The 11,942-nt window shown below is 39.6% G+C and overlaps 1 protein-coding gene across 4 annotated transcripts; it reads left to right on the top strand.

Annotated features, from left to right (window-relative positions):
• Window positions 1-1,185: 1,185 nt before the first annotated feature.
• LOC105031979 (probable GDP-L-fucose synthase 1) lies at window positions 1,186-8,388 on the top strand. Of its 4 annotated transcripts, none has more exons than XM_019846136.3 (3): window positions 1,186-1,370; window positions 1,473-2,467; window positions 8,176-8,388. In XM_019846136.3, exons 1-2 carry the CDS (start codon window positions 1,352-1,354, stop codon window positions 2,447-2,449), a joined length of 996 nt encoding a protein of 331 aa, XP_019701695.1. In that variant the 5' UTR covers window positions 1,186-1,351; the 3' UTR covers window positions 2,450-2,467; window positions 8,176-8,388. The 4 variants fall into 4 exon arrangements, with proteins under 4 accessions (XP_019701695.1, XP_073112877.1, XP_073112873.1 ...); XM_073256776.1 differs by lacking the exon at window positions 8,176-8,388 and adding an exon at window positions 7,100-7,354; XM_073256772.1 differs by lacking the exon at window positions 8,176-8,388 and adding an exon at window positions 6,997-7,354.
• The last annotated feature ends 3,554 nt before the right edge of the window (window positions 8,389-11,942 follow it).

Below are 11,942 nucleotides of genomic sequence, written 5' to 3'. Positions count from 1 at the left end.
GCGGTTTGATGAATGGCATATGAGGTGGAAGAATGTTCAGATGGAGTCAGAGTTGCTTAAAGCTCTGTTGGAGAGACAAATCAAGTTCATGTGGAATGCATCTTCGATGGAGGGCATGCTGAGTAAGTCTTCATTATCTGGAGGGTCTTGGGGAGTTTGGATTTTATAAATGAGGGTTGATACATATTGCCTAAGAGGACATGTGCTATTTTTCTCCTCGAGGGCTGCGGAAGTGCGTTTAAATTGTTAGGAGATAACGACTTATATATTTCAGAATTTGTTGAAATTATGAATCTCAATGAATGGAGTAGTCGCCAGCCGTTTGTCATCTAGCGGGCGAAAGATTCTAGAACTTCTTCAAAACAATAGTAGAAGTATAAATGGCAGCCGTTTGGTGGTCATACCGGCACTCTTCAATATGGACACGTATGGGGTTGTTATTGGATCGCTTCATGGTGGAGAGAGTATTCCGGATGTATCGTATATAAATCTAGAAGCTAAGAAGGAAGTTACTTATCTACTAGGCTGGCTGCTTGCTTGACTTGTTTCTCTTGTTCCATACTAGCGTTTTGGGACCAAAGATACCTAATTCCATGGACTGTGGCTGGTTGGTTGCTTAGCTTGTTTCTCTTGTTTCATAAAAGCATTCTAGTGTTTTGGGACCAAAGATACCTAATTTCATGGACTGTGGCTGGCGGGTTGCTTAGCTTGTTTCTCTTGTTTCATAAAAACGTTCTAACGTTTTGGGGCCAAAGATACCTAATTTCATGGACTGTGGCTGGCTGGTTGCTTAGCCTATTTCTCTTGTTCCATAAAAGCGTTCTAGCATTTTGGGACCAAGATGTCTAACTCCATGGACTATTTACCCATTCATGCCACGTACCCAACTGTTGAACCACACAGATCTAGAGGCGGAAAAAATCTTACATAGTGTTACTAAGACTCCAAGTTGATCTCATCATGCCCCATTCTCACCCATTCCCTTCATTCCATCAAACAAGCTGATGAAAAAACAAATTGGGGCCAAATATCAAGTGAACTTCGGAAATGTTTCCAACCGTGCAGTGCACGATCTTACCTTCTTTTAAGGAAGTTCGATTTAAAAAATTAATTGAACGATTTACGGGTCAAACAAATTCCTCCATCACGTGCCATGCACATGCTGTCACCAAATACATGCCGCCTTATGTGCTAGTGTGCTAATGCCCTAAACCGTACGCAGAAGCCTCTTGCTCTCCTACTAAATTCCTCCTCTCCTTTCGCCCATCCCAATTCCCACGCTACTCCCCTGCGGCCTCGCTCCAAAACTCTCCTCCTCCATTTAGCGAGAGAGAGCCTTAGGAGAAAAAGAATGGGACGCCTCGACGCAGGTAATTCTCTCTCGCTCTCTCCATAATCTTTTCTAATTCTTGATTTCCCTTACATCGCCCCTTTAACCCTAACCCCAACCACATTCTCTCTGTTCTCCTTAGAGACCACCACCACAGTGGGCTCCTTCCTCTCGGACAAGACCGCCAAGGTGTTCGTCGCCGGCCACCGCGGGCTCGTCGGCTCCGCCGTCCACCGGAAGCTGGTCTCCCTGGGCTTCACCAACCTCCTCCTTCGCACCCATGCGGAGCTGGATCTCACCCGCCAGTCCGCCGTCGAGTCTTTCTTCGCCGCCGAGCATCCCCGCTACGTGATCCTCGCCGCCGCCAAGGTCGGCGGCATCCACGCCAACTCCACCTTCCCCGCCGACTTCATCGCCGTCAACCTCCAGATCCAGACCAACGTCGTGGACGCCGCCCTCCGGTGTGGCTCCGTCCGCAAGCTCCTCTTCCTGGGCTCCTCCTGTATCTACCCCAAGCTCGCCCCCCAGCCCATCCCCGAGTCCGCCCTCCTTTCCGGCCCCCTCGAGCCCACCAATGAGTGGTACGCAATCGCCAAGATAGCTGGCATCAAGATGTGCCAGGCCTACCGCCTCCAGCACGGCCTGGACGCCATCTCTGCCATGCCCACCAACCTCTACGGCCCCTTCGACAACTTCCACCCGGAGAACTCCCACGTCCTTCCCGCCCTCATCCGCCGCTTCCATGAGGCCAAGATCTCCGGCGCCAAGGAGGTCGTCGTCTGGGGCACTGGATCCCCTCTCAGGGAGTTTCTCCACGTCGACGATCTTGCTGATGCTGTTGTCTTCTTGATGGATCGCTACTCGGGCCTGGAACACGTGAATGTCGGCAGTGGGAAGGAGGTGAGCATCAAAGAGCTGGCGGAGATGGTGAAGGAGGTGGTCGGGTTCCAAGGGGAGCTGGTCTGGGATGCCACGAAGCCGGACGGGACCCCCAGGAAGCTCATGGACAGCTCGAGGCTGGCAGGGATGGGGTGGGAGGCGAAGATCTCGCTCAAGGATGGGCTTGTTGATACCTACAAGTGGTATGTGGAGAACGTAGCAAAGCACCAGCAGCACTGATGTTCTGATGTCCCACTGGTATCTTTTTCTCCTCTTCTTCCATTTGTGTTCTATCTGATGATTTCCAGTATATCATTGTTGTTGTTCGAATGTTGGTATGATTTTGGGGAGAGGACTACATTGAAGATTAAAATGTTATCTACATAAAAAGTCCTTGGATGGATATGTAATGTTACATTCTTGTCGATTTTACTAATAAAGAGTATCACTGTGCTCCAATAATGTTTTATGTGAGGCATTTGTTGGATTAAATCAAGATGTCTTATTGATGAATTCAAAAAGAATTCACCTTCGAAGGAATGGCATATTTTGATATAAGTGCAGTACGGCATAGTAGTGCTTTGCATGTTCTTAAATACAGAAATTATTGCAGAAGAATAACAGTACCTTTGTGGGAGAGAGTCCATGATTAGACTACTATTCACAATCACAAAATATCGTTATGCAGCATATGCTATGATTCAAGTAGTGGTCTAATTCTCAATGTTAACAGCTGGTATTACTCAGTATTTCCTTTGGGTAGGCAATGGCACCAAAAATTCCTTGTGAATTTGCAAGATAGTTGAAGATGAATGGACATTGTCTGATGCTTAGTTCATACCTGTTTTGGCATTATCGCTTCAAGAAGGTTCTCACTGTGAAAGATCCTCTCTTTTATGAGAGAATAGGTATCAACATACTTCATGGAGTTAAATTTCTAATCAGTTTCCACACCATGCCTCTAGTTCAATTTGAGGATTTTCTAATCTACTGCTTTTCCTTACATTAGGACAGAGTCTCTGTCAAACATCAAAAGTGTCTCTAAGATATTTTAAAGACCTCAAGCCACACCTATTCTAAGAACAGTATTGCTTATATTTAGAATCTACCTGCAAGATCAAAACCGTAGACCCCCCTAACTGCATCTAGTAATTGCAGGGCTATTTGCAACAACAAAAAATATGTACACAGCACCTATTCACCAATTTCTGTGACACTCAACTCTTTACCCCCGTATAATCTCTGGAGCTGTTTCCTTGGCTACATCCTGTTTGCCTTTTTGAGCCCATCATCTCATATTCGTCACTATCTTTTATAATTGCAAACTCATACATAGTTAACTTGATAGTACTTGTGTACCTTAAGCCCCTAAATTCCTTCTTAAAGGCTACCTCTCTTTTCTTGATGTAATGCCAAATCACTTAAGGCAAGAAGCATTCTGATAAACACATGTTTTCCATAATTCTGGATGGTTTTTACTAAGAAGTTAATTGCAGAAGATTCAGTTTTATGCCAATTTTTTTCTTCACCTACTTAACAGTATATCCAGAAATTGATACGAATATATGTCATTTTTTTCGGTTTTAATTTTTGGATTTGTACTGTTTCTTGGGATTATTTTGGGTGGAACACAATCCTTATCAAAAGCATTCCTTTCCAGCCTATATTCATGCTTAAGCACGATCAAGTGTGAATGAACTAGAATCTTCGAACTAAACTTGCATTTAACCTCATTTCACAAAAATATTTAGAATCTAATATGCTGACAAGGTAAAGAGGAAACAGGGTTGAAAGTTGATTATTATTGGGTCATATCTCCTAGCTTCTTCCTTTTTTTTTTCTGGGGGGAGGGGGGGTGGGGGGGATTTGATGTTGATTTTGCTGGCGCTTTGATTGGGCACCTCTTCATGAGTTTGTTCCTCTCTAAGGCCAAGAAGCTCCTCATCTCCCTCTCTGGTGAAAAAATGGGATGAAAAACAGCACAACTTTGAGCGCATTTTGATCTGGTGCTGGTTGATATTGGTCCATGTTAACCGAATTGAACCAACATGGTTCTGTACCAGCAGGTACCAATAGGCTCAAAAAGTACTTTTGTACACACCTGTACCCATTGCTGATCCTGGCTTATAAGGCACCCAGCAGCATGGAGTGGCACACAAAGTCATATTAGCCAGTGTAGGTCAGATTAATGTCAAGAATCTAGTGAGTTTTTAGTAATTTAATGATTATAATGGCTTCCTACAACAAAAAGAAAAAGGGATAGATTTGTGTAAGTCTTAGGGTTTTGGGAAAAAGAAAAGGATGTGTAGCCTTTCTAAGTTTCCTGGATTGGGTTATGATATTAGAGTAAATTATTTAGATGGTTATGCTAGTAGAATATATTATTTAGACTTAAGAAGATGCAGGCAGGGGTTTCTAAGAATTCAAGAGTCAAATTTCAGGTTCTATTTTCTCATGCACATTTTTTGAGTTTGTGCACAGATTTTTGTGATTCAGATGAAAGAAGCCTAGGTCAGTGCTATAAGGGCTTCCTATTTTTTGAAATAGATTCTCTATTTTCTATGTTTCTAATGGGATAAATAAATTAGAAAATGTGGTTACAAGCTAACTTGAACATTTTTTTTAAATAAATGAAGAATTAACACGAATATATTAAGATTTGGATCCACAAAGGTAAACTCTAGGAAAATAAAATAGAAGAGAAAGAGAATTAAAGAATATATTGGAGAAAAATTATAAAGAGAGGAAGAAATACCAAAGATCAATTAAACAAAAACAACTAGAAACCAATGCTTCCTACTTATAAAAGGGCTACAATAATACTTAGAGTAACCCTAAGAAGCAATTTTTAGATAAACCTAAAACTCCACAATATTCAAAATTATTAATATTTTAAATTGCAACTTTGTCTATAATAATAAGATTGCTGAGATTTTCAAAACAGCAAGTGAGGAGCCGTTTAATAAACATTTGAGGTATATTGTGTCTCTAGTCACATATTATTAGCTTTGCATGAACCTAATATCTTCACTTGATTAATTAATTGCATATTTAGAGCTGAGCACGTTTAAAAAATGAACTGAGGATTTCTTGTGCAGCTTTTTGTTCTGTGGCAAATGGTTAAAATTGATGTTTTGTGGCTTCTTATTTTCTACCCTCAAGCTTCGTGATGATCTTGATCATCTAACAAATTCCCTAAGCCTAACAAGTGAGTTATTTTCTATGATATATGAGGCATCTTTTAGGTGAACGAAATAAATGGGGCATCATAACTTTCCCAATACTTTTTTGTTTGTTAATCTTCATAAAGTTACCATCTTTCTCAAGATGTTGGGTTGTCTTGGAAGAGATCAACATAAATTATCTGTTCAAGCAGCCTTCTTAACTTCTAGATGAAATACAATCTTTATGACTAACCCTTTCTTGTTGGTTGTCATCTATGAAATATGAACCTTCATTCCTTCTTTGGTCCATCATGCTAGACCTTTGTTTTCAATTGGTCTCCTTCATTTTGATCCATGAGACTCCCTCATTTTGTATTCATTCCTCTTTTAGATAAGTATTATGAATTCCAAGCAAACACAATTTTACAAGATACTTTCAAATGTTGTCCTTTTTTTCACTCACTATCCATCATTCCTTGATTGCCCTAGTTATTGCCACCTTGTCCTCTTGTGTTGTTATCGCTCTTGATCTGCATGTTTTTTTTTCTAAAGTGTGGGAGTTTGATAGGAAGGTCTGGAAAGAACCTCTTATCACACTTGGGACAACACATCAATGCTTATTGTCGTCAAATTTTCCTTAAAAATCTCCGAGTGAACTTGTTGCATATGAATAAGAATTAATCAACTCATTTCATTTCAGAAATAAAGAAAAATCTTTCACACTCTTATTTTAGGGCCATTGATATATATGTGTGTGTGTGTATATATATGTATATAGGGGTAGACTAGGGTAAGGTCGACAGGATTTGGGCTCAGATCCGATTAGGTCAGAACTAGACAATGGGGGTCCTACACCGATGATCCAAGTTGTTGGATCACATCAACTCCCTCAAAATTACTTGCACATAAAATATCATATTATTTGAAGACTCCTAGTCTATGCATCAAGTGATCAAAAAATACATCAAATTTAATTTTATGCAGACTGTCTAATTTTTGACTACTTGATGCATACGCTAAGGGTCTTCAAATCATATGATTTTTTGTATACAAATAGTTTTGAGGTGGTAGATCACATCCAACGATTTGGATCATTGATGTAGGACCCCTATTATAGAGTTTTGATCTGACTAGATCTGAGTCTAAATTCAATCGATTTGGTGCTAGCCTGGCTTTATGTATGTACATAGATATGTATGTATGTAAATTTGAGTTAAAGTTAGTTACATCAAAGTCCACTCTTAATCATCAAGGTTCTTGCATAAAGCCCTTGTGACTACTCAGCCCTCTCCAAAAATCTATTTTTTCATGTTTTATCCTTAGGCCCCTATGTTAGAGGGAGAGTCAAAGTAGAACCGTTATTATTGATCTGATAGAATAGAATCCCTTGAAACCCATCCACCTACTCTCTTACTAATACTAAGTCATCTAATGAAGATGCTGGTCAACTAATTCACAACCATATGATGAGGCCTTATCGCAAGACTTCTGCCTTCTGCATGATTCTTAAGGGTCTTGGCCAGCTCCAGCTTTTTCTTTCTTGGTACATTACATTTAGTGCAACCATAATTTATAGTCTTTTGGTATTGCATCTCTTAACATGACTTTCTATTCCTTTTCTAGGTGAGATCATCAATGCCCTCATTATTCTTCTCTGGTTCTCTTACTCTCTCTCCTTTCATCCATGGAAATCTAACACTTTCAGTTTCATGGTTGTCCAAGGCAGTCGACCAGTTATTGGATGGTGAGGTGCCCAATAATTAGTAGTTTTACGGTTGCAAACCTTGGAAAATCTGGATTCAAGGCATGTAAAACCAGTACCGGGAGCTGTCGTGGCACATTAGCAACTTGTTATGATTTGATTGGTACAATACGGTTGGTAAGGTACACACTCCATACCGAGACAGTCTTGCTACACTTTTTTTCTCATTGTCACTCATGGTACTACTCAAAGCCAATTAATATGGGACGTTACCGGTGATTTTGCTGGGTTCAAAATGATACGGATCAGTTCGGCTCATATATCAGACTGAATCTCGGTGGTACCTTACTAGTGTGGTACGGTCGGTATGGGATGATATGGTCGGTATAGTAGATGCGAGGTTGGAGTTAGTTTAGCATTGCTCATATGATTCCAACATTTCCTTTTTAATCCTTAATTTGTTAGCCATAACATGAGGCAATCAATTAAAGATTACTAGATCATTTTGTTGGTTTCTCTGACTTAACTTTCTAGATTTCATTTTTTTTTTTTTTTAAATTGCCAGGATGAAGTTAGACTTCTTTCCTTAATCCTAAATTAGCTAGAGATGAGCACTTTGTCACCCTGGTATTGTGGTTATTGACAACTTCACTTTCTCAACCACGAATCGCATCATCATGGTAATTATGATTTTTAATGAAAGCGAAAGCCAGAAGTCAAGTTCTCTACTTACCTCTCTAATTGCATATATTCTTGATCCTGTTCAAAATGCCAGCACAGTCTGATCTTGTATTATGATTGTTTGACTATTGCATGATGTCTATCATACCCTGAATAACCCCTTGAAACACATAAGATACTTCTTATCTTCCTCATTTAGGTTGTAACCTTTTCCTTTTGCTGGAGCTAATGTGCTGGTATGTAGACTTGAATAGGTGTTTCCTGCAGAACCCTTGGTCTTTCTAGAATTTCTTCATGCAATTCACGTAGTGATTTATTATTTCCATCATTGTTATTATAATAAGAGCTTTACTCTTCCACCTTAGTTGAGTGAAGGAACTGGCTTCCTTGATGCTTTTTCTTTCTGGGGTTTATGGAAGGATCAGAATGAAATGATCTTTTATCAAGAGCAGGAGACAAATAGCAATCTTTCATGCTGTCATATGAGGGACTTGTAAGCTGTTTAGCCACCATGAAGCCAGTCTGGGAATGCTAGTTCAATGATGACCACTGATGGAGGAAATACTGGTAGGTTGAATCTAAATTCTAAACCATTTTGGAAATCATATGTTATCGTTGCTTTTGGTTGTCTGGAATCATTGGTGAGCAAGATGACATAATTAACTTTAAAGTCTGGGGTAGAATATGGTGTCCAAGATGTTGGATTTTTTAACACAAGTCTTTGTCTGCCATGCCAAAATGTGGTATATCATGCAAGGAATCTGTTGTCTTGTGACTTTATTTGAGATGCCAAGGTCATGTATGTTCATAGAGAAGGTAATTGTGCAGTTGACTGGGGGCATAGAGAGCCATTTACCTGGGGGCTATGCTATGATGTTGTGCATTGGTTGTATTTGGGTGTTTCTGAAACATATAGACCGAAAATTCAGACATAATGTGGATGAGGATTCATGAGTAAGTACATAGAGTTGGGCATAAAGGTCAGTAATTATGGTTATTGTTTTTTAGAGGTGAAGAATCCTTGAAATATATGGTTCCTAGTAAATTTGTTGTTCAGAACCGCACATTTGGATAGCTTGAAAATTAGATTTCAATAACAAATACCAGAAATTGAATGATCTTCATAAAAGGATGGACACAAGGTTTCCAAGCTTTTAGGAGAATGTAGTGATGATGAAAAGTTCTTTGTTCATCTTTTAATCCAAAATCCTGACCACTGTCCTTGTTGCTTTTGGTTGAAATTCATGAAAGAACAACATTACAAGGATTCTTTTCCCCAAAAGATATTCCTGTTGATGCTCTTAGGAACAGTCACCTTAAATCTGTTTCTTCTGTTATTGCCATGTGGAGATTCATTACATTCTAATAAATTAGGTGCAAAATTTTCCCAGAAAGTGTGTAATAAATCTTCGAATAGGAAGAGTAGGCTGAATTTATGTGTTCAGAGATGGTGCACTGCAGTCCTATATGATTCTATCCAGTAAGTGATTCATTTTTTTCATTTTCGATATTCAGGGCAATTGTGAGCTTATAAATGATTAAAGAATAAGGATAACTTAATGGTGATTATAGCTTACTAGAGAACAAGAACAAGCATAGATTTATGTCTTTTCCTTTTCACTAATAACTGTGGATGTACCGGCTATTAGATTTAGGTAGGTCAGATACTTGGAAACAACACTACAAACCAGAACTTCCTCCATGGGAAGGATGCAAGCACTGTGCTCTAGCCTAGGTCTCTACTTTGTTATTTCGTAAGTTCATTACTTTTGGAAACAATTGTTGTATTAAGATTTGATAAATTCAAATTTTCTGTCTTGTTCTGGTTCTTTTACTAACATTGTCCAAAACAGTCAGATTCTTAGTCATATAGCAAGAAACTTCAGTTGGATTCTAAACATTCCAAGTTACCTTCTGTGGGCAACAGGTAATCACTAAGTACTGGGAATCATCTATCTAGGATAACCAACTGGTTTTGGAATCTTCTTGGAATTTCAAATCCACACATACCTTGTTAAGCAATTCCCTGCTAAGAGTGTTCCTAAAATATCCGCTTCTGTGCACTCTCACCAGATTCTGGCAACTACGGGAATCTTCCAACCTGTAGTGTATTTTCAGTTGGTGAGTGAAGTACATGGGTTTGGGCTCGAAATTTTGCCGCATCCAATTTCAGAAGAGGGTTAATCTGTCCTAAGGTTGGCTAATGACCTTGTGAAGACTTACAGATTCCCTTGGAAACCTTTTCTCTCTTGGATGCTAATGCTTACCTTGGCCTATTCTTTTGGCTGTCGATATACTAACAAGTTCGGGGAATGGTCTGTCCTCGTTGTAACCAATGTCCGTATAAACTCTTGTTTATTTAACTATAGGCATTTATCCATCCAATCCATTTCCAACCCGCCTATTGGCCCATTGTATGGCAGAACTGAAAGAATAGAGGCACTTATGTAATGCTACAAATGACATGAGATAAAGAGGAAGGTTCTCCGATGATCTCCCTTTCTGAATAACGTCCAGCATCTTCAGATAAGCATATGCCTTTACTCATGATCTTCTCGTCATATAATGGTTTTATTTTTCACTTTTAAGAAGACAGCCTTGGGACTAATTACGTCCTAAGGGATCTTTTGAAGAGAATAAATTTGGTTCTGCTTTTCCATGATCGTGGTTAGATAGGCGTGTCAGGAGAGACATCATGTAGGATTACAACCAATTTTCGTTGAATATATTGCTAGTAAATGATGCATCTGTTGGTTAAGCAATGAGAATGGAAAATCCAGGAAGTTCGTGATCTTGGAGGAAATTCTAAAATTAGCGCTTACTGATAATATTACTTGGTTGTCTAGGAGATTACTGAAATCTCATTGATGGAAGCTGAACAATGGGTGATTTATTTTTCTGAACATAATTATAAGCAATCAGACTTGTGCAGCTAAGATTTCAGTATTTATGACATTTTGAGTGGTCAATAGATGAAAGGATCATGGTGAAGGAGATTACAAGCACCTAAATCACCAGATAAGCTCAAAGCCAGGGTCCAAGTCTCATGCTAACCATGCATTACCATGCCTGTCGCTGCCATACCCACCACCTTATAAACTGATACAACAAAGCATGTAAGCCATACAAAGGGTGGAAATTTAAAAAGATGGTGTATGTGAATGCACATGACTTTTATAAGAATGAAAGTGATTGATTGAACTTGTCACGTTGCTATATATGATGCACATGACTTTTATAAGAATGGAAGTGATTGATTGAACTTGTGACATTGCACTCAAGAGAACGAAACTGCTGGATCTCAGGACAGCAATGGTGCCCCACTGCCTGTTTCATGACCGCATTTGCATTGCATTCTGAAATATTCTTACTTCTTGTTATTTATAGAAGAATATTATCTTTTTTTTTTTTTCCTCCACCAGCTGCTTTTCTTTCAGAGAGTGGGTTTCCTGCTCCAGCGTTCTCTTTTATATCTTCCTTGAAAGGTTGAATCACCTTCCCATCAATCTCCTTGAACACAAGAAGGAATCGAAGGATTATTAAATAAATCAATGAGGAGTTTGCATTGGACTTCCTCATGAGTCTCTATTTGGAAAGGTTTTTTGTTTTTCAACACCTTGGCAGAATTGAATATCGGATACATTAGTTACAGGTTACAGTCAAGTGAAGTAGGTGATGCCTTAGTGGTCACACCCCTCCTCTGGGCATCTAGGCTTTAGATTGTTGTTTCAGGGGATTGTTCAAGCTCAAGCCAAAGTCGGCAGATGCTTGTTCTTGGCTGCTGATTTAATTGAGCCTGAACAAGTTGTTATGGAGCCAAACTCAAGCTTCCACTTGTTCTTATATGCTCAGGACTGTTCAGCTCTGACTAATTTATAAGCTGATCTTGAATATGAGGCTTGAACTCGGTTTTGTTATCAGATTGGGACTGAGCTGTAAATGAAGAGCTTGTTGGTTTTGAGGGAAATGTATAACCACAACCTCAGAATGGAGCTTCGTGTTTCCACAGACATTTGCGTTGCACAAGTCTACACTTTCCTCAGGTGGCTGTGGTGGTTATGACTGCAAGGAACCAAGAAGAAGGGGACGCTTGTGCCAACTTGGGAATGGGGAACAATAGTTAAGAGCTACGCTAGTTTTGTAGCTATGTCATATACGGTGCTGGCGAAAAGAGTCTGCCACGTCT

The sequence above is a fragment of the Elaeis guineensis genome, chromosome 1, assembly GCF_000442705.2.
Source record: "Elaeis guineensis isolate ETL-2024a chromosome 1, EG11, whole genome shotgun sequence".
Lineage (NCBI taxonomy): Eukaryota > Viridiplantae > Streptophyta > Magnoliopsida > Arecales > Arecaceae > Elaeis > Elaeis guineensis.
The sequence above is the reverse complement of the archived record's forward strand: the minus strand, read 5'-3'. Positions and strand labels throughout refer to the sequence as shown.